This window comes from Petaurus breviceps, unplaced genomic scaffold (assembly GCF_028583685.1).
Source record: "Petaurus breviceps papuanus isolate PSGF00001 unplaced genomic scaffold, PetGlider_PUasm1.0 189, whole genome shotgun sequence".
Classification (NCBI taxonomy): Eukaryota; Metazoa; Chordata; class Mammalia; order Diprotodontia; family Petauridae; genus Petaurus; species Petaurus breviceps.
In genome coordinates, this window is record NW_027185809.1 from 51,713,841 (window position 1) to 51,734,186 (window position 20,346).

At 37.0% G+C, this 20,346-nt stretch overlaps 1 protein-coding gene across 1 annotated transcript in view; it reads right to left on the minus strand.

The window, feature by feature from the left end:
* Positions 1 to 18,397, minus strand: part of PTPN21 (protein tyrosine phosphatase non-receptor type 21) — a 115,717-nt gene extending 97,320 nt beyond the window's left edge. The window contains exons 1-2 of the mRNA XM_069092382.1: positions 17,809 to 18,397; positions 9,782 to 10,162 (exon numbers count right to left, since the gene is read on the minus strand). Of these exons, the coding sequence (XP_068948483.1) occupies positions 9,782 to 9,961 (180 nt within the window). The 5' untranslated portion in view covers positions 9,962 to 10,162; positions 17,809 to 18,397. The remainder of the gene's footprint in view (positions 1 to 9,781; positions 10,163 to 17,808) is intronic.
* Between the last annotated feature and the right edge of the window lie 1,949 nt (positions 18,398 to 20,346).

The following is a 20,346-nucleotide window of genomic DNA, read 5'->3' on the forward strand; positions in this document are numbered from 1 at the left end:
CATTATACAAATACAAGTTATTATTGCTAATGCTACTACTACAGATGAAGAGAGAGACCCAGAGAGGTTAAATGCCCAGGTGGTCCAAGCTTGACTCAATCTGACTTATCTTTAGATTAAATTGAATGATCACTTTCATTGCTTGCCTACGGTTATTGCCAACTCTGAAACAAGGATAAAGACATGTTCCAAACCTGCACCTGGTCAGGGTCAAACTGCCCAGGAAGATATGTGAATGAATGTGAGCACCCAGGGTGTTAGCTAGGAATTTTTATGCCTCAGACAAGAGGAAATCAAGGTGCCCTTAGCTGGAGTAGAGGGAGGGACTGAAATCCCAGGATACCAGAATGACAGGCAAAGGAAGAGGAAGAATTCACCTACTAGGGATCATCTTGTTCCTTTCAATGCAATCCAACAAGTATTTGTTAAGACATATTAACTGCAAGAGACTGAACCTAAGAGGAAGTATGGGTTTTTAAGAGGCAGAAAAGGAGGGTAGAGTGCATTCCAGGCACGAGGCACAGCCTGTACAAAGGCATGGATGGAATGCTGAGTTTAAGCAACAGAGTAACATGAACTAAGCTGGAGAGTAAATGAGCCAGGCTAGGAAGGGCTTTAAATGCTAAACTGAGAGTGTGGAGAGAAAAGGCGGCCCAGAATAGAACCTTGGGAGACCACCAAAATTGGATGGGGATAAGAAACAGTAGTGATCAGGGAAGGGAATGAGCTCATAGGGCAGCAAATGGTCACAACTTTCAGTTCCATCAGTAAGTCCAGAAAATAGAAGTGACTTGTTCAAACACAGCCAAGTAATAAGTGATTGATTACTTGAATCCAGTTCCTTTGACTATATAGTCCTTCTTTTATATAATTAATCAAAACAAACCACAAAATATTTATGAAATTAGCTAAATGTCTTGTCAATATAAATTAGATTGTCACTTAATAAATAATTATCAGTTGATGACTGATATTCTACCATTCATGAACATTCCACTAAAAGATGGAAGTAGAATATTCATTCATTCATTAATATAGACTATAATTCTAATGGTCCACATCTATGGACTATTTTAAGAGCTATTTTAATGTTTATATTATATATATTGTGTAATATATATAATATATATTTGTATATTAAAATATATTTAATATTTTAAGCTATTTTAAAAGCCCAAATTAAAACAGTTATTACAGAAGCAATTTTGTCTAAATTCCTGTGTGCTATACTTAGACAACAGTTAAAATAAAGTTAACGGATGCTTAAAATACCTGAAACAATTTAACTTAAAATAATTTAATAGTTAGAAAAGGACATGGATTGGGAATGAGTGAGGCGAATGGGAATAAGAGAATTGGAGGAAGGGGCTGGGGACAGTTTCTCCTAAATGGCTAGTAACTGATTAACACAGAACTGAGGAAATAAAAGAACTCATGGGGTAATAGTGAGTGATAAATGAATGATGAAGCTCGAAGTCTCGAAAGGATATTTTGCAGATGGAATTCTGTTTAACCTGGCATCTGAGCAGCTGATGCAGGGGAGCTGGGCATTGGTGGTTGGCAACAATAGGAGGCTGGACCTGGTTTTGCCAGTCTGGGATAACTGGTAGAGGGGGTGAATCGGAGGTCCTTCCCCTTCATGCATATACACATGCCCACACACCCTTCACCTCAGACGGCAGAGGTCCTTCCCTCCTCCCTTCATACCTTTCCACTCATAAGGCAGTGATTAAAGACTGCGTATAGGTTTTGAAAAAAAAAGTACGTGTTTTATAAAAAAAATTAAGTTTTAGGAGGAAAGTATATTATTTGTTTTATAAATAATACAAATATATAATTCTTTAAATCTGATGACCAAGAATACTTTATGAAGTCATGCTTCAAAGTAACAGTTTATACCATACCTTCAGTTCAGTATATCATATAATGTCAAAAGGAGTTATTAAAAAATCTGTTCAAAAATCAGTCAAAATAATTGAGTTCCTTTAACACATTAATCACACAATTCCCAACTATCATCATTTTCTGTGTTCAGAATAAAAATGAAAGTTTGTGGGAAAAGAAACAAAAGGGAAAATATATTAGTGTACAGAACTCAGAACTTTGTGTGTAAATGCTTCATTACCTACAATAATGACAACTACACCATTTGATAAGGCTAATATGGGCAGAGAGCAGTTGAGAAAAGGTTTGTCAACCATTTTCAAACCATAGTAGGTACCACATATTTCACTTCCTACAATTTGACAGATTGAATGGAATGAAATAAATTTCAAATTAATTTCATCTGAGATATACAAAAACTATGATAACTTCAGGAGAAAAATATAGCCAAAATTCAAAGTTCAACATCATCAAAAGATTAATTAGTGATTTTCCTGGACCACTAAACAACATTATTCTTCTTACTTTAATTAGTAAAATGCTTTAGATATAGATTTTCAAAGTAGTTTCAAGTTTATAATGATATGTACTCATACATAAGGTGAAAATGTCTAATTTCAATAGAATTCAGTCAGTTAAGGAATTTATTTAAGTCTCTGTTTCAAGTATAATGTAATATCCTGCTATAAATATGCAAAGAACTTTGATGGAGAAAAGATATGGAACTTTTCAGCTAAGATGCTGGAGAGCTATTTAAAAGGAACACAGCTCTTCATATATGGCTCAAAAACAAAAGAAATATAAAAAATAAAAATTAATATCAAAAATATATAAGCTATTATTGATGAAAAGGAGCAATTAGGATGATACTGTGGTTTTTAAATTGAAAGTTATCAATAAAACTTTTCAAATGTAAATACACATGAAAATAAAATAATCTGAAATAGCACTCTTACAATGTGTATGTATAAACACACAAACACATACATAAATGAGAGCAATAAATAGCTAAAGTACAAAGGCCACACAGATGGAAAAAGAAAGATCCTTAAATGTATTAATGTCACAGAGAAATAATATCATAAGACCTAATTTTTTTTTAAAAAGAGCTCATAGAAAGCAAAAATTCTTGGAGACAACTAAAATTAGAACCTTAAAGTGCTTTAAAAAAAACAAACAAAAAAGCAAATAACTTTTTAAAGAATTGAGGGAAATAGTTTCTTAAATAGCCAACATGGAGACTGTGACAAAATCTTTTTAAAAGATAAAAGCAAAATCAACACTCTACAGTGAGTAACAGAATGTCATACATTAAAGAACTGGATATACTTTTAAAATCACAAAATTTTTTTTTTAATTGGGAAATATGTAGACTGTGAATGCAACAACTTCAGAATTACTGAGAACTTAGAAAATTTAACCTTCCACCCCCCACCCACCCCACCCCGAATCTCAACAATATATTCCAGGACATCAAGTGTTAACCACTCATGGTTCAATCCTGACATTTGTATAAGACTCTCCTCACTGTTATAAAGAATGATCCCTGATCCATGTATACATGATGGGGAGGGTTACTTAGGATTTGCAGGAGGAAAACTCCTTATTCCTTCTGATATCCAGAGAGGACATCCAGGGTTCCTGACTCTCTTCAGAAAGAGGTTCCTTGAGGAAAAGAATGGCTATAGGAAGAAGTCAGAACATAGAAGGGATATAGTCTGGATCATATCTCTGTACCCAGTTTCCCTCAAATTTGGGGAATTTCCCCTTTGTAACACCAGGTACTCTGGAAGCTGGAAGCCAGAAGAAAGGAGGATTTATTCCTCCATTGGGGAAAATGGCAAAGGGGAAAATAAAAACAAAGATGGCTTCTCTCTTTGTATAAGACCAAGCAGGTGAGGAAAATGTGGTGTTTTTTTTCCTTCCATGATTTTGCCTGGCAATAAACATCTGCCTGAATTTCCACTGAAAATCCCAAATTTCAACAACAGGCAGACCTCCACAGCAAATTGTATTCCAAAACAGTTCTGGATTCTGAAACAAAGACAAATTAGTTGCTAAAGTATTCCCTGTACTGACTAAATCACCATTTTAGAATGGTGTCTAATATACTTCAAAGTAAACAAAAGAAGGATAAAAAATAAGAAAAGAGAAGAGAAGCAGCCCCTCCTGGATTCTAGTGAATAATTATAACAGTTATACTAGATTTTAATACAGATAATAATAGATTCTAGTTAATAACAGTAGTAGTAGTTATACTAACACTACTACTATTACTAATAATAAAATAATCTGGGCAGCTAGATGGCACAGTAGATAGAGTGCCAGACCTGGAGTCAGGAAGAATCTTCCTAAGCTCAAATCTGGCCTTAGATACTAGCTGTGTGACCCTGGACAAGTCACTTAATCCTGTTTGCCTCAGTTTCCTCACCTATAATATGAGTTGGAGAGGGACATGGCAAACCACTGAAGTATCTTTGCCAAGAAAACCTCGAATGGAATCACAAAGAGTCAGACACAACTGAAAACTCACTGAACACAACAAGAAGAAATAGTAATAGTAACAGTAGTAATAATAGCAGCTAATTAGCACTTTACATTTGCAGTGTGACTTAAAAATATTATTTAATCTTATCATCACAATTCAGCTCTAACTGCAAATCCAGGGCCCCTTAACTAAATCACAATACCTCAACTCTTTTTTTCTTTATTACAAGGGAGGGTTACATAGTAGGAAAGTCTATATCAGTATGACTGTAGTGTAAAAAACAAAAGACACCAACAGCATTCTAAAAAAGTAAAATAACTGATATACTAACAAAGCAGCTCTCAAAAGAAAATGTATAGTACTAAATATCTATATCAATAAGAAAATTAGTTGCATCTTCATTTTTAAAACCTTGAAGAATAAAGCCATATACCAAGAGAAAAAGAAATCCAATATCAGTGAAGAGATCCATATGAATAAGACAGAAAACAATTGAAATGATAATTCCAAGAGCTGCTTTTTTTTTCAGAAAAAAAACCTGATGATCAAGAAATCTAATCAGAAAAGAAGTACAAACCCAAATCACTAATACTAGAAATAACAAACGAGAAGTTACAAAGGTCAAAGAAATCAAGAAAATTATAAGCAATTACTTTAGATAGCTCTATGTTAATATTCATCCATTTCACTTGGATTCTCTAATTTATCTACAAAATATAAAATATTCAAATTAACAAAATAACTAGTGGATAACCTAAATGTACCAATATTAGAAGTAAAAAAAAATCACATTCACCATTAAAAGGGGAGGAGAAGATAAGATACAGAAAGATTCAAAATAGAATCTTTTTTAAAAAATAAGTAACTTCTATGCTATATATTTATAAAACAAAGAAAAATGGTAAGATACCCAGTTTCTTCTTAAAGATAAATAGAATTTTCATTGTTAAACCAAACAAAAACACAAAGCTAAGAAAGGAAAGTAAATACCAATATCATTAATTAATATGAAAACATTTTTAAAACTTGTAAATAGAACACAACAATACATCAATAATAACAAAAGTCATGCAACCTGATCAAGTAGTATTATTAACTGGAAGACTGAATGATCATTGCATTGGAAGATAAACTCTGATAAAGCAAAGTATTTTTCAGAGTTTTTCAAATCTGAGAATAGAAGGATCTTTTCCTTAACATGATAAAGAAGACTATTCAAAACTTCTATTTAATATCAGCTACAAATTATAAGCAAACAGAAGCATTATCACTTAACAAAGGCATAAAACAGGAACATCTACTCTCATCATGCTTAATTTGAAATAATCTTACAAATGTTAGCTGTAGAGAACAATATGGCAATAAGAAAGAGGAAAAAAACTAGAAACTAACATGCCCCAAAATAGGGAGGATGGTAATGGTTGAATAAATCTATGGTATGTAAATGAATTACTTAGACAAATAAATATTAAGAGGAAAAGCCTATTTCTATATAGTACTTCAGAGCTCCCTAAGCACTTTCTACATAATAACCCAGCAAGGCAGGCAATGAGAATATAATCCCCATTTTACAGATGGGGATACTTGGGCTCTGAGTGATTGAAGGATAGATAGATAGATAGATAGATAGATAGATAGATAGATAGATAGATGATAGATAGATAGATGATAGCTAGATAGAGATAGAGATATATACATGAGGTCAAGTGTCTCAGGAAGGATTAAAGAATGTATACAAGGTCAACTGTCTGAGGAAGGATTAAAACCAGGCCTCATGATTCCAGGTCTAGCATTTTTTCTACTACAGCTTGCCATTCTGAACAGAAGGAACTATAGAGGGAGGTATAAGATGTAAAGCAGAATCAGGGAGAAGGAGAGAACCAAAATATACACACTAATTACAAGTATGTAAATACATTAAAACTACAAGAAAATTCATGGTAAATGTGTAGTACAACTGTGTATGACTTTATATAAACTGAAGGGTATAATTACATGTAAAATCATTTAAAATAAAATAAATGGAAAATTTTTGAGTAAAAATGAATAGAACACATGCATCTTGACTTGCTAAGAGAGAATAAGACAAAAAAAGCAAAAAAAAAAAGGAATAGAAATGACTGAAAAACATTAAAAAGGCCACAGTACCTTCAGTTTCCATTGAATAAAAAAATCTTATCAAAGCTGATTAACATCTGCAAACCAGCACCAAACCCATCTGAGTCAATAATAAATATGACTTCATTTTGAAATACCTCTAAGTTGATGAATTCCTAAAATAGTCAACTACAGTCAACTAGATACATAGTGACTTTATGTATCTAGCATAACAAGGACCACTAATTTTATAGTTCTTATTTCAACTTCTATTAAAAACTGCAGTCTGTGGCATTTTACGATTCTAATTCTTTTAGTAAGACATTTCTTTTCTATTATAAGGAGTCTTTTTGGGGCGGCTAGATGGCGCAGTGAGTAGAGTACCGGCCCCGGAGTCAGGAGGACCTGGGTTCAGATCCAGCCTCAGACACTTGACACACACACAAAAAAATTAGCCGTGTGACCTTAGGCAAGTTACTTAATCCCAATTGCCCTACCCTCCCTCCTCCAAAAAGCAAAAAAAAAAAAAAAAAAAAAGGAGCCCTTTCTTGATTAATTCTTTCTTGCAAAATGTTGAGCCAGGATTTATTTTTCAAAGTTTTTTATTTCAATGGCAGTTTAGAACATTGGGCCAGATCTAATAATATGAAATTTAACAAAGATAAAGGTAAATTTTCATTTATGCTGGGGTTTTTTTTTAATTAGCTTCACTGGTACTAGATGGGGAGGCATGGTCAGATAGGTTCAGTTTCTCTAAAAAAAAAAAAGATCTAGAGATTTTAGAGAACTGTAGATTCACAGAATGATAAAACAGCCATGAAAACCAATGGAATCTTTGGTATTACAAGGAGACCTAAAAAAGTTTGTTAAACTCTAATATGCCCAGATTCGTCACCAGAGTATGAAAGAAAACGAAGTGAGAGGAGGCAACTATTGTGCATTTTCTATGTACCAGGCAAGTGAAAAGCATGTGATAAGTGCCAGGGGATACAAATACAAGCCAGCAAGATTGTCCTTGCCCACAAGGAGCTTACACTCAAAAAGATTAAGACAATACATAAAGGATTGTTAGTGAGAGAAGGGATGGAGAAGGATAATTGAGGAAGCAAGATTTGGAAATGCCCAGAAAGTGAAGGGGAGGTCTGCAAAGATAACGCAAAAGCTCACCTATCAAAGTTCAGGTTCCTAAAGAAAGATGATGAGAAATATGCCCAATCCTAGATGCCATATTTTAGGAAGGATACTGATAAACTAGAGAGTGTCCAGAAGAAGGCAGCCAATATAGGATCAGTTGAAGAACAGGAGGATCTCTAAAGGTTCTTCTAGTTCCATAATTCTAAGTGCTAAAACAGAGCATTTATTTAAGACTATCACCACAAAGGAATAGGAGTTAAGCACCAGATTTGTGCCATTTTAAAATTAAGCAGTAACGCAATTTATCTAAATACAAAAACATGTTCAACTACAAATAATCTTAAATTTGCTAAATAAGGGAAAGTGAGAGGTTATCATTTATTGAATAGTCCAGAATTGATCATTTGGCATGAGCTTTGAGTAAAGATGATTATTTCTGGGTGCAACAATTTGGATAGGTCAGGGAAGGACAGGTCTATAAACATTTCTTTATACATAAAAGGATAGCATCTCTATTGGTTTGGAAGGAAATGCTAGTTAGAAGGAAAATGAGAGGGAAAGAATTAATTCTCTCTCTTAAAGCTATTAAACACTTGAAGAAGACTAAGGAGGTGAAGGTGAGGAGTGGATTTTTTTTCAAGTACAAAGGACCTCTTACATGCCATGCCTTTCTATTTTCAAAGCACCCTTCTATTCCAATAAAAGGCAGTCTCATCCTCATTTTTGAGATCATTCAAAGACAAACAATTTCTTTAGCCGAGGGCAACTAAACAAAGTCAATGAATGAGTATAACAGACCTTTGGCACAGGTGAGATAAAGAAGAAAGGGGGAGGGCAAGAACAGATGGAAGTCAGAAAGAAAGACAGAAAAGGAGGGGCATAGAGAAATAGGACAGCTAGGTGGTACAGTCGATAGAGTGCTGGGTCTGGAGTCATGAAGATTCATCTTCCTGAATTCAAATCTGACCTCAGACACTTTCTAGTTGTACGATCCTGAGCAAGTCACAACCCTATTGGCCTCAGTTTCTTCATCTGTTAAATGAGCTGGAGAAGGAAAAGCCAAAGAAGCAAGGCCACTGTTCTCTCTCATTACAGCATAAGTGAACAGGTCAAGTGTGACTAAAGGAGATAGAGTCTCCCTCCAGGCATGCATTCCCCCACTCTGGTATTTTTGGCAATAAAACCCCAAAATAGGGTCACAAAGAAATTAGACAGGACTGAAAAACAAATGAACAACAACAAAGTAGAGCAATAGTTGAACAAATCAGTCAGTGGTCCTAAAGACACATGGCCTGCCTCTCCCTGATAATAAACTGCAACATTAATAAAAAGCCGGGCAGGAACACTATTTGAAACACTGAAGTAAAATATGAAAAGCAACAAATTCAATTTTACATCCAAATCAGTGTATTAAATTCTGTTCATACAAAGACAAAAAGTGGAACTGGAGAGGCTTATATTCTAGAAATCAACATGTAATAAAGAGGGGCACTAGACTTGGAGTCCAGGACCCTGGATTTGAATCCTAACAAATCACTTAATCTTGCTTGTCCCTCAGCTGCAAAGTAATACTAAATGACTAAATACTGTTTCCCAGACATAGCTGTAAAGATAATAATCATGAGGAAAATTATTCTAATTATCAACCACCACTCTCTGTATGACATTATAAGGCTTACAACCTTATATAGCCAACTCTTCCTTATGAATGAAAGTCATGGCTTAAATAATCCAAAAGATGTTCACATTTAATTTTAGAGTATATTTGGAGGTAGGAGATCTACATTTTAGATTATGTTTAACATACTTTTCATTCCTGGGGAGAGAGCTGGCCAAGAATACCCTGAATACAAAAAAAAAATTGTTTACCACAGTCAATGTGTAGATAATCAGTAACTAAAGTAGATAATCAGTAACTAAAGAACCCTAATGACCATAGCTCAAATCAAATTTGATCATTTATAAATTCAGAGAGCCCTTCTTAGCCAGATGTCACTAAAGATTCCCATCTATTATATCTCACACAACCAAATGAAATTTTTTTCCCTAAGTAGCTAGGAAAAAAATAGAACTCATTCAATAAACATCTATGAAGTACCTACTATATTCCAGAGGCTATAGATTAAAAAAAAAAAATACAACAGTAAAAAGGGAAACCCTATTGGCTTATTTGCCTACCTCACGAAGTTCTAGTCTTTGGGCTACAGCTTCCAGGCTTTCCTGACCGGTGCTCTCCACAGAAAGCGTGAACTCCACAAACTCATTGTCTAGCAGCTGGATTCGGGCAACCAAACAGCTCTTGCTGGACACTGTGTATCGACGAGTACGTTTCAGTTTCAACCCAAATGGAAGTGGCATCTTATCTCCCCTTCTATTGCAAAGGGGCAGCAAGGAAAAAGCACCACCACTGATCCAGTGGAAGGTAATGGAGAGAGAATGTTGGGTCTCCTGAGGAGTTGAGAGTTGTAAAGTCTCAGGCTGCTCACCCAGCAGCGTCTGCAGCCATTAAAAAGCATCTGATTCTCCAAGGTCCAGGTGAAGGGATCATCCACCAAAGTACTGTGAAAAGAGAAAATTGATTTGTTTATGTAAGGATATCCTGATAACTGCAGGCTTAGCTTTAAAACTAAACAATCAATAAACCTTTATCCACAAATCAGACTCCTCTGACCTCCAGAAATATGTTTAGAGCTAGGGAAATAGATGTTAAACTCTGAGCACCAGGGTTATATTCCTTAATCTCAACCATATTTGAAAGAACTCACCTTCACGAAAACATTTAAGTGCAAGGTATGTGCTAGGTATTGGGGATTCGAGAATGAAAAATGATATTGTACCTGTCCCAAAAGAACTCACATTCTACTGAGGGAGAATGTGATGAAGGCAGGACAGAAATCTAGATAAAGTATTCTAGGAATATTTGAGAAAAATAACACATTCAGAAGAAGATGAGGGTGAGTGAAAGCTTCACAGACAAAATGGCACCTGAGTAGAGTCTTAAAAGGGATTGAGATAAAGAGGGAGTGTTTTATCAGGATGGTAGATACCAGATGTGAGAATGAAGGGAGGCTGGAAAGATTTAGTGATTCCAGGAACTGAGTAATCACATTTGACTGGAATGCAGAGTATATGAAAGGAAGAAATGTTAAATAAAGCTTGAAAGGTAGGTTAGAGCCCAGATTGTAAAGGGTTTTAAAGGCCAGACTATGGAGTTTGTATTTAAGACAATTGGAAGTCACTAAAAGATTTTAAACAGCAGAGTAACATGGGCAGATCTATGCTTCAGAGAAATTATTTTGGTAGCTATGCACTAAGGATGGATTAGAGGAGAAAGAGACCATTTGGAAAGCTATTACAGTAATCCAGAAGATGCCCTGAATTCAGGTGTGGTAAGGGAATTAAGATGGTATAGAGGTAGAATCAACAGGAATTAACAAGTGATTTGATATGCAGAGGGAGGAAGGTGAAGAAAAAGAAGTGTAATAGATGACCTCAACATTGCAGCCTGGGCAGACAACAGTGCCATCCACAGAAATGCAGCAGTTGCATTTCCTATAGCACTTTGTCTAGACCTCTCCTTTACATTAGCACATTCTTCATGTCTATCTCACAACATAAATTTCTGGAATACAGGAATTTTTATTTTCATCTCTATTTCCCTAACAGCTATGGCAATGTGTGCTTGGGAAATGTTCATTCAACTGATTATCCTTGAAAGGAGAAAATTAATTCTGATAAAATGTCCATTAAAAGGAATATGTTAATTTTATATCATCACTTTCTAGACACCTTCAGACTGCACCACACTCTGGCCCTCATTTCCATTGCCTCCAGGACCAGATAATAGGACTCTGAATCTAGGGATACCTTAGTGTTCAAAAGGCCAGCTTTAACCTTATCTTGCTCAGTTCTAAGCCTGGACTCCACTGTTTCACATTTCACTTTCAGGCCATCTCCAACCATCACCATCAGCCCTTCCAGCTCCCCTATATGTGTAGTCTTCCCCCACTGTGATACAAGCTCCCTTGAGGAAACAGGGAAAGGACTGTTTTGTTTACTTTTATGTGTATCTCCAGCACTTAGGACAGTACCTGACACATAGTAAATAATTTACTTTATCAGAAGATGGCTAGGAGGGGGAAAAGATTAGTATAAGAAGAAATTCAGGGGACATAAATTTTATTTTTTTAATTATTTTATTTACTTGGTATCTGGAAAAGTAAACAATCTCTCCCAATTCCTCTTCCCTCCCCCAAATACTCTAAAAGTCACTCCTGAGCCCCTAATATCCATAGACTTTAAACATATTTTTTTTTCTGCATAGGACTTTGCAAAGTGTTTTTACCTATATTATTTATTTATATAAAAAGTTTCTGACATAGTATTTAAAGACAGAGTTAGTGAAATACTGGAAAGCACACTGGACTCAAGAGCTCAGAAAGACTTGAACAGGAACTCAGTTTCCAATTACTTAAGTTTTGTGAATCTCAGTTTCCTCATTTTTAAATGGTGTTAATATCAGAAAGGCAAGTAGGCAGTACAGTGGATAGAGTGCCAGGCCTAGCCTCAGTAAGATCTTTATTCAAATCTTGTCCCAGACTCTTACTAGCTGTGTGACCCTAGGCAAGACACTCAACCCTGATTGCCTCAGTTTCCTCACCTCTAAAAAAATGTGCTGGAAGAGGAAATGGCAAACCATTCCAATACCTTTGTCAGGAAAATCATAAATGGGATCATAAAGAGTCAAACACGATTGAAACGAATTAACACACAACAAATTATCAGTAGCTACTTCTCTCAGAGTTGAGTATCCAATGAAATAATGCACATAAAGCCCTTTACATTCTTTTTTTCTTTAGAGATTAATACTATTTATCCCTGTAAAAACCATTACAAAACCATATTTCAGGGCTGAGGAAACTGGAAGGTAGTAGCGGTGGTGAGCCCTATGCATTCTTTAAAAGGTTATGAAGATGCCACAATTATTACAGATTAGGAAACTGCAGCTAAGAGGATAGCGATTTGTCCAGGGATCTTCCCCTTAGGTACTAACAGAACTGGGACAAGAATCCGGCTCTGCAGACCTTGAGTCCAATCTTCTCTGTCATTATGGCATAGATGAACAGATCAGGTGTGACTAAAGGAGACATAGTCTCCCTCAGGTCATGCACTCCCCCCAACCTAACCAGGTTCTTGTTCTTTCCTTCCCCTGTGTGATCGTCCACCTGAGCTTTCATTAAAGCGGTGCTACATCCCCAACCCAAACACTGCATTAGCTTACTGGGGGAAAAGACTTCTTTGCCTGTGTATGTATCCCCAACAACTCCCATAATGCCCGGCACATAGTACGAATAAACTTGATAAAAGTGCTTTGAGATGCATTTTTAAATGTTTTGTTCACTTCTGAAACTCTGACAGTAGGAATGGAAAAACACGTCCAGTAAGTAATGGGGGAATGGGGCGGCGGGCAGGGGGGGACTAAGAATTACCATTGCAGGGTAGACCAGTCAAGGCAAGCCCCAAACTTGGCTTATTAAAGGCCTCCCGCAGGCGAACCTGATGCCAAGAAGAGCTGGCCCCAATCAGAAGCCAGAGAGGCGGGGCTAGAATGTAGCAGTAGTATGGCCCCGCCCCAGCCTCGCGCAGCTCTGCGGAACGCTCTTTGTTCGAAGTCCATTTCCGGTGGGACCGGTTTCAGCTAGGAACAGTCCCTTAGGCGCTCGAAGCGGAGCAAACCAGAGGGAAGGGTGGAGATGCAGGGCCGTGGGGAGTTAGGGAGGGGAGCCTGGAAAGGGAGGGATCTCATTCCATTTGAGTTCCTCCAGGAAGGGGCTCCAAAGCTGCACCAGCAGCAGCAGCTACAGCACACGCCCAGCATTATCAGGTTCTGGCGACGCCTCCTCCCCACCCCTTTCCTCCCAGATCCGCTAAAAGGAAGGGTCTGGTTCCCCCCATCCAAGAGGTCCCTCTCAGATTCTGAGAGCACTGACTTTAAAGAGCTCAAAGGTCATCTAGCCAACTCTCCCTTCTGACACGTGGCCTAGAGAAAGTGAATCTCCCGAATTATACTTTAAGTTAGAAGCAGAAGCAGGATTCGAACTCAGGTCTTCTAACTAGAAATCCAGGGCTCTTCCCCAAATACTATGGCTTTTAAAAAAACAATTTAGAATTATCACTCAAAATTGGGGGTGGAGGAGGGGAAGCAGGTCAGCTTCCCGTATCTCCAGCTCCCTAGTTCTACTTTCCTCCCCAACCTAAGGCAAGTGGACTCGGTTGAGAAGCTGAATGCCAGGATACACCTAGGCTATTAAGGTCTCAGCTACCTAGGTTGAAGTAGCTGGGTGGTGTAGCTAGACCTGAATTCGAATCCTGACTTAGATGCTTACCAGCTGTGTAACCCTGTCTCAGACTCGGTTTCCTCATCTGTAAAACAGGGATGATGACAGCTCCTACCTCACAGGTTTGGTTGAGTTCAATTCAGTAAACATTTATTAAGCGCCTGCTATGTGCCTGACATTGTGCTAAGCGGTAGGGATACAAAAAGAGACAAATGACAGTCCCTGCCCTCGTGGACCTTAAAATCGAATGGGGGAGAAACATGCAAGCAACGATATACAAAGAAAGCTATATACAGGATAAATAAGAAATGATTTAAAAGGGTTAAGGCAATGGAATTAAGAGGGGTTGGGAAAGTCTTCCTGTAAAAGATGGGATTTTAGTTGGGACTTAAAGAAGCCAGGGAGGTCAGTAGTCAAAGTGGAGAAGTATTCCTGACATTGAGAATACCCAAAGAGAATGCCCAGTGCAGAGAGATGAAATTGGTGTGAGGATCAAAAGAGAACTTGCGTAAAGTTCTTTCTTTATGAACCCTTTGAAGCATTATATAAGGATAAGTATTATTATTAGGTTATGGATGGGGTGAGGAGAGAAGGAAAAAGAGGGAGAGGGCAGAAAAGGCTTGTCTTGATCAAATGACTTAATATACACAAATAATTTTGTAAACATTACGGGTAATATAATTGTCAACTAACATAATCCTTTGGGAGGTAACCCAATCTGATTCCCTAGTGATTGAAGACATTGGGCAAATCATTTTCACCTCTCTAGGTATTTGTTTCCTCTAACTGGAAATGGTGTTAATATTATACTTGTACTACATCCCTCACTGGATGGGTTTAAGGACTAAATGGAGGATAATATGACTTTAAACACTGTGGCTAAAAAACTAGATTTAACTAAGGACACAACCAATGGCCACCAAGACTTTCATGTAATTTAGAATGTATAATTTTTTAGAGAGTAGAGTCTACACTATCCCTCTGAACCAGACATCCAGAAGTTCTGTTCTTGGGCTGGTCCAAAAAAATGGGGTGAGATGGGGGGGAAGGAAGGAGGAAACCAAGAAGATGAAAGAAGAGGAAGGCAAGAGATATAAAGAGAAAATTGGGGGCAGAGGAGGGGAAGCAGGTCAGCTTCCCATATCTCCAGCTCCCTAGTTCTACTTTCCTCCCCAACCTAAGGCAAGTAGACTTGGTAGAGAAGCTGAACGCCAGGATAGACATAGGCTATTGAGGGTCTCAGCTATCTAGGCACAGGTTTCCACCCATTACCAAATGTTCGAAATATTTAAGGGATGTCAAATATAAGGGAGGAAATTTTTAAAATAGGGTAGAAAGCAAAGACCCTGCCTTGGAGAGGTTTACAATGCAGCTCAACCTACTATGTAAGAGAAATGGACCAAAGTGACAACAGTTCTTAAGAATATATTTTCCCCATCATTGACCAGTGAAACTATATAGGTAACAATAAACTTTAAACTTGAAAACAACTAGGAAAATAGATGCTAAAGTCTATGCAGATGTCACCCCATTACAAGTATACTCATAAGCTATATACACTAAATACTAAACTATATATACTAAATACAAGTATACTCATAAACCATAAAAAATATGGATTTCTAATACTTTAAAATGCTTAGATAGTAACGCTGTGTATGCTTTGGGGAGGGGAAGGAGGGAAATGCCAGCTCCTTTGATAAGGGGTTGTAGAGAAATAGCCTATCATACAGCTAAAAAGGTAAGAGTTGTTTAAAAGATGGAGATTGTCAATCTACAGCAAAAATCTTTTACATCTTACTAAGTATTTTTGTTGAATTTCTGGTTATAATTTTCCCCAAAAAGTTTCCATGATATTATTAAGTAACAAATTTAAATTTCAACATGAAAAGTATGGAACAGTCCTTAAAAAGCAGATGACACTAGGACAAGTAGTAGCAAAAGATGAGAAACAAGACATTTGTCCATATGAAGAGGGAATACAAATGTTTGTATTCTAGGATGTCTCAGATATTGTGCTCTCCACTACAAAGAAACAAATGACTTAAGACTTGAAAGCAACAGATACTACACTATATAATTTAATTATTAACTTGAGCATCAGATTAAGTAAATGGAGCAAAAATGGGGGTGGGGGAGGAGACACCCAAAAGTTTGAAGTGTTTTTTCTTTTTTACAATCTCACTGATAATAGAAATAAAGATTTTCACCTAATGTGGTTTTATTTTGTTAGCATGGAAACAATTATTTCTTAAACCAGGTGTAATTTCCCTTCAGAGCTAACTACTGTTAGAAGTGGCTTAGGGATGGGGGGAATGAGGAGGATATTTGTTGGGAGGAAATCTTTTATAAGAAAAGAATAGACTCTCTTGTGTTCAAAGTGATGCTCTACTTAGCCCAAAGCAAAGTTAACATAGTTACACTCTTCTTAGCTTCTTTATGTCTTTGTTTTGTAATGCATGTTGTACATAGGGTTTAAGAAACTGTGTTTATATGGTTAATATCTGTAATAAAACCAAGTTGAGTAGAGGTTGAGCACAATTTTTGTCTTTTAGGGATAACTTGAGGTATTTTTTCTCAATATTGCATAAATAAATTTTAAAAGACTCCTCTGATATTTATTTATCTAGTTAAACTCTGATAAAAGTTTTCATATTATTTACAGACAATTGCTTTGGGATGACTGACAAATGATATCTGACGTATACTTATTTCTACACAAAAACTTTAAAACTGAAAGTTTTGAGTACTAAAGAAAACAGAATGCATAGAAGAAGTAATAAGTTAACCGTTTCATTTCAGTAGAAAGTCTTAAACAAGTCAGGCAGATCTGCTTCTGTAAGCAGGATGTTATTTCTTTGACTATTCCCAATGATCAAAGTTTCTTAATGAAATAAAACTTTTTTATTTTGTGAAACTTTTCCTTATTAAGGCTTCATCTCATTTAAAAGTTACAATAACTACCTGAAAATAAAGCAACAACTAAAGTGTTATCATCTGTCAGTAAGAAGGCAACAACATTTACTAACTCCACTTCTTTGAACTGTAACCTGTTTCCCATATGACAAAAATATCCATACAAGCAAATGTAAAAACTTAAGAAAATATTTCCTTAGTTGCACTACGTTTACTGTTGTACAAATACAACTGTTATATCCGAAATTAAAAGCTTTTTTTTTTATCTAGCAGCTGTCATTTAGTGTTAGGCTAACAGCTGGTGTCATTTTGATCACATGGAATTTTTTTAAATGTGCACACACACGAACACACGCACTATTATAAGGCTTTATCAGCAAAAAGAAAATGAGACCAGCATGCCAAGAGTATCTAATCAGTATCCTCCGAAATCACAAGTCAGAATTTAACAGACCTAGGAATTTCTCTCCCCACAGTAGCCACACTCCTGTTAAGCAAAATAAAACAAAAACACCTCCTCCTCTCTCTCCCCAACCAAAAGTTTTTATTTGCCAAACTCAACAAGTATGCACCACTTTAGCAGACTGAAATGTAGCCAGAATTAACCATCTGGTTTGGAATTAGACCCTAAAACGATACGTTGAATCAAAATATAAGTGAAAGTACTCTATTAAGAAAATTTAATAGACAAGTCCATGGAGTGGAAAATGGAAAGGAAGAATTTCTTAGTGAAACGTTATCTCTTCGAGAACAGCGATAGCATTCATGATTTCCAGGACTAACAAACTGTACACAGAAGAAACCTACTCATGAGAGAAAATGCCACTAAGTTACACGTTTTGTCTCTCGGGAACAGTGAGGTACTTAGTTTCCAAAGGACAGCATGAAACTATCAAACAAAGAGAGCCCAGGGTGGCTCCCTTGGTCTACTCTTGCTCATTACTTACTTACCTGTTGCAGTGATCCAGCTGAAGAGGTTCTGAGGTCACGCATCCTCAGCCACAAAACGCAAACAGTTCGAGCTCTCCCCTGGAAGACATCTCTCACCGGTCTTCCTTCACAAGGGTCTCACTGCGTCCCGTGGGTCGGGAAGGGCATGCCAGGCTCCCCTCCAACTCAGTCATAGTGAAAACATTCCTCACTTCCTGTCTCAGAAAACTTGGTCTGTGTATCATTCCACTAGGTAAGGACTCGCAGGAGGGCGGGGGGCCACAGAGCGCTCGAGGGAGCTCCTGCAGGCAAGAGATCCAGGGGGAGCCGGGCTCGTGTGAGGGCGCGAGAGCCGGGGTCCCCGAGCCGGGCTACACAAAGGCACCCCGGACGGTGAACTTGGCAATCATCTCCCAGGCAGCTAAGCAGGCCAGAAGCGGGTCGCTTATAGGGGAGAAACGAAGCTCTAGGGTCGCTAGGTTCCTTTGCCTTGCTCCTATCCGCTCGGACTCTCACTGGGTAGTGAAGGTGCAAGTTCCCTGGGAGGCGTTACTTGTTCCATCCACGCGGACGGATACGGAGAAAAAGAGCGAAGAGCCCGTATGCTTGCAGTCCATGACCTCAGAGAGTTGGAATGTCAGGGCCGGGGAATGTCAGCAGCGGGACAGCTGCTGCGCCTGCTATGGGGGCATTACAGAAATAGGGGGTTACAAGGAATCGTTTCCTTTTTTAATCATATGACCACTTATTTTAAGGCTTCCCAAATGAAGCAGAGCTTTTTATAAAATACAGTGGGGATATTATTTCTGTGGCAAATAATTAGGTCCTTTAGACTGTAAAATGCGATCATTAATTTGCTGTAATAATTTGCTATTTATTTTTCTATATGGCTACTTTTATGCCTACTACTTGAGAAAGGTATGACCCCCCCCCTCCGCCAAGTCAGATACTAAGTTACTTTTTTTTTTTTTACTCTCAGAAATACCAAATATGACTGGCCAAAAAAAAAAAAAAAAGACATTCTCCAAATCAAGAATTTATAAATAACATGCCATTTAAAGAAAATATTTCACATAGTATATGCACATGTAGTCTATTGAAAGAAAACTCAATCATTTCTATAACAGACTATCATGATAGACTTTTTAAAATTTAAGGAGGGAACGGTCCTGGAAAACGAGAGAATTAATTTTGACTCAAATTATTTTAAAATCTGTATCCGTTCAGAAAAATCTTTTTTAATGACAACATGCTTTTATAAAGGAAAATTAGCCTAAAATAAGTAAACTCATTCATTCCAGGGGACATCAAGGTTAATTTGTGTGTTTAGAAGGAGAATAGAGGAGTTCTCTTCCATATGACTTTGGAGCCACAAAGTGTTTTTCAAACCTTAAAGTACTGTATAAATATAAATATTAACCATCATCATTATCATCATAATTGTCTTTAATTCTTCCTCCTTTTTTCCCTATATCTAACCAGTTTTCATACCCTGAGGTAGCTTCCTTTGACTTGTTTATTTATTTGTTCAAATTCCATCTTCTCCATTCCCACTTCCAAGATCCTCACATGTTTGTTGCACCATGTTTACTGAATTGTTACAAATCTCCTAGTTAATCTCCCTTCCTTCAGTTCCCCTCTCTCTATTCCTTCCTCCACCCAAGTCAATTCGGCATATTGGTGGCTGGGTAATCTTCCTAAAATACTGTTTTTATAATGTCATTCTTTTGCTTCCCTTATTCCCTCAAGAGACATCAAATCAGTACTACCATTCCTGGAAAGTTCAAAAAAGTCAATTTTCCTTTAACTCTACCATCTAAGTTGACTTCTTAGTCCCAAACACCTGTTAGGCTATATACATTGTCTTCCTTTATCAGAATGTAAACTCCTTAAGGGCAGGCATTCTTCCTGTTTGTATTTGTATTACAAGGTTTCAACACCTTGCCCAGAACAAAATAAGCCCTTAATAAATGCATTTTCATTCATTCTTTCTTTCTTTCACTATTAAAGAACCTATGACTCATGGGTTCTTAACCTTTTCTGTGTCATGAAGTGCTTTGGCAATTTGAAACCTCTGCATGCCTTCTCAGAATACTGTTTTTAAATACATAAAATAAAATATTTAGGATTACAAAGGAAGCAAATTCTGTCGAAATAAAGTTGCATTTTTTCCAATAGAAGTTCACATTTCCTGAAATCTAAAGGCCCTTGCTGTAACAGATCCCCTAATCCATTCTCTCTTACCTGACTTTCAGGGTCCTCTATAATCTAGCCAAAATCTACCTATTCAATTTTATTTTCTAGTGCTTGGAGTGGTACAGTGGACAGATTACCAGATTTATAGTCAGAAGGCTTGGGTTCAAATTGTAACTCTGTATGACCTGGGGAGAAAATTTCTCTCGCCTCAGTTTTCCTCATTGTATCCTGAAGATTATACTGCTTCCAACTCAAAATCTATGATCCATTTCTCCTAACACACTTTTTGCTCCAGTAAAAGGTCTTCTCCAGGTCTCTTGTTACCATTTTTAGTTACTTTTCTTTGTGTTTGCTCACTTTACT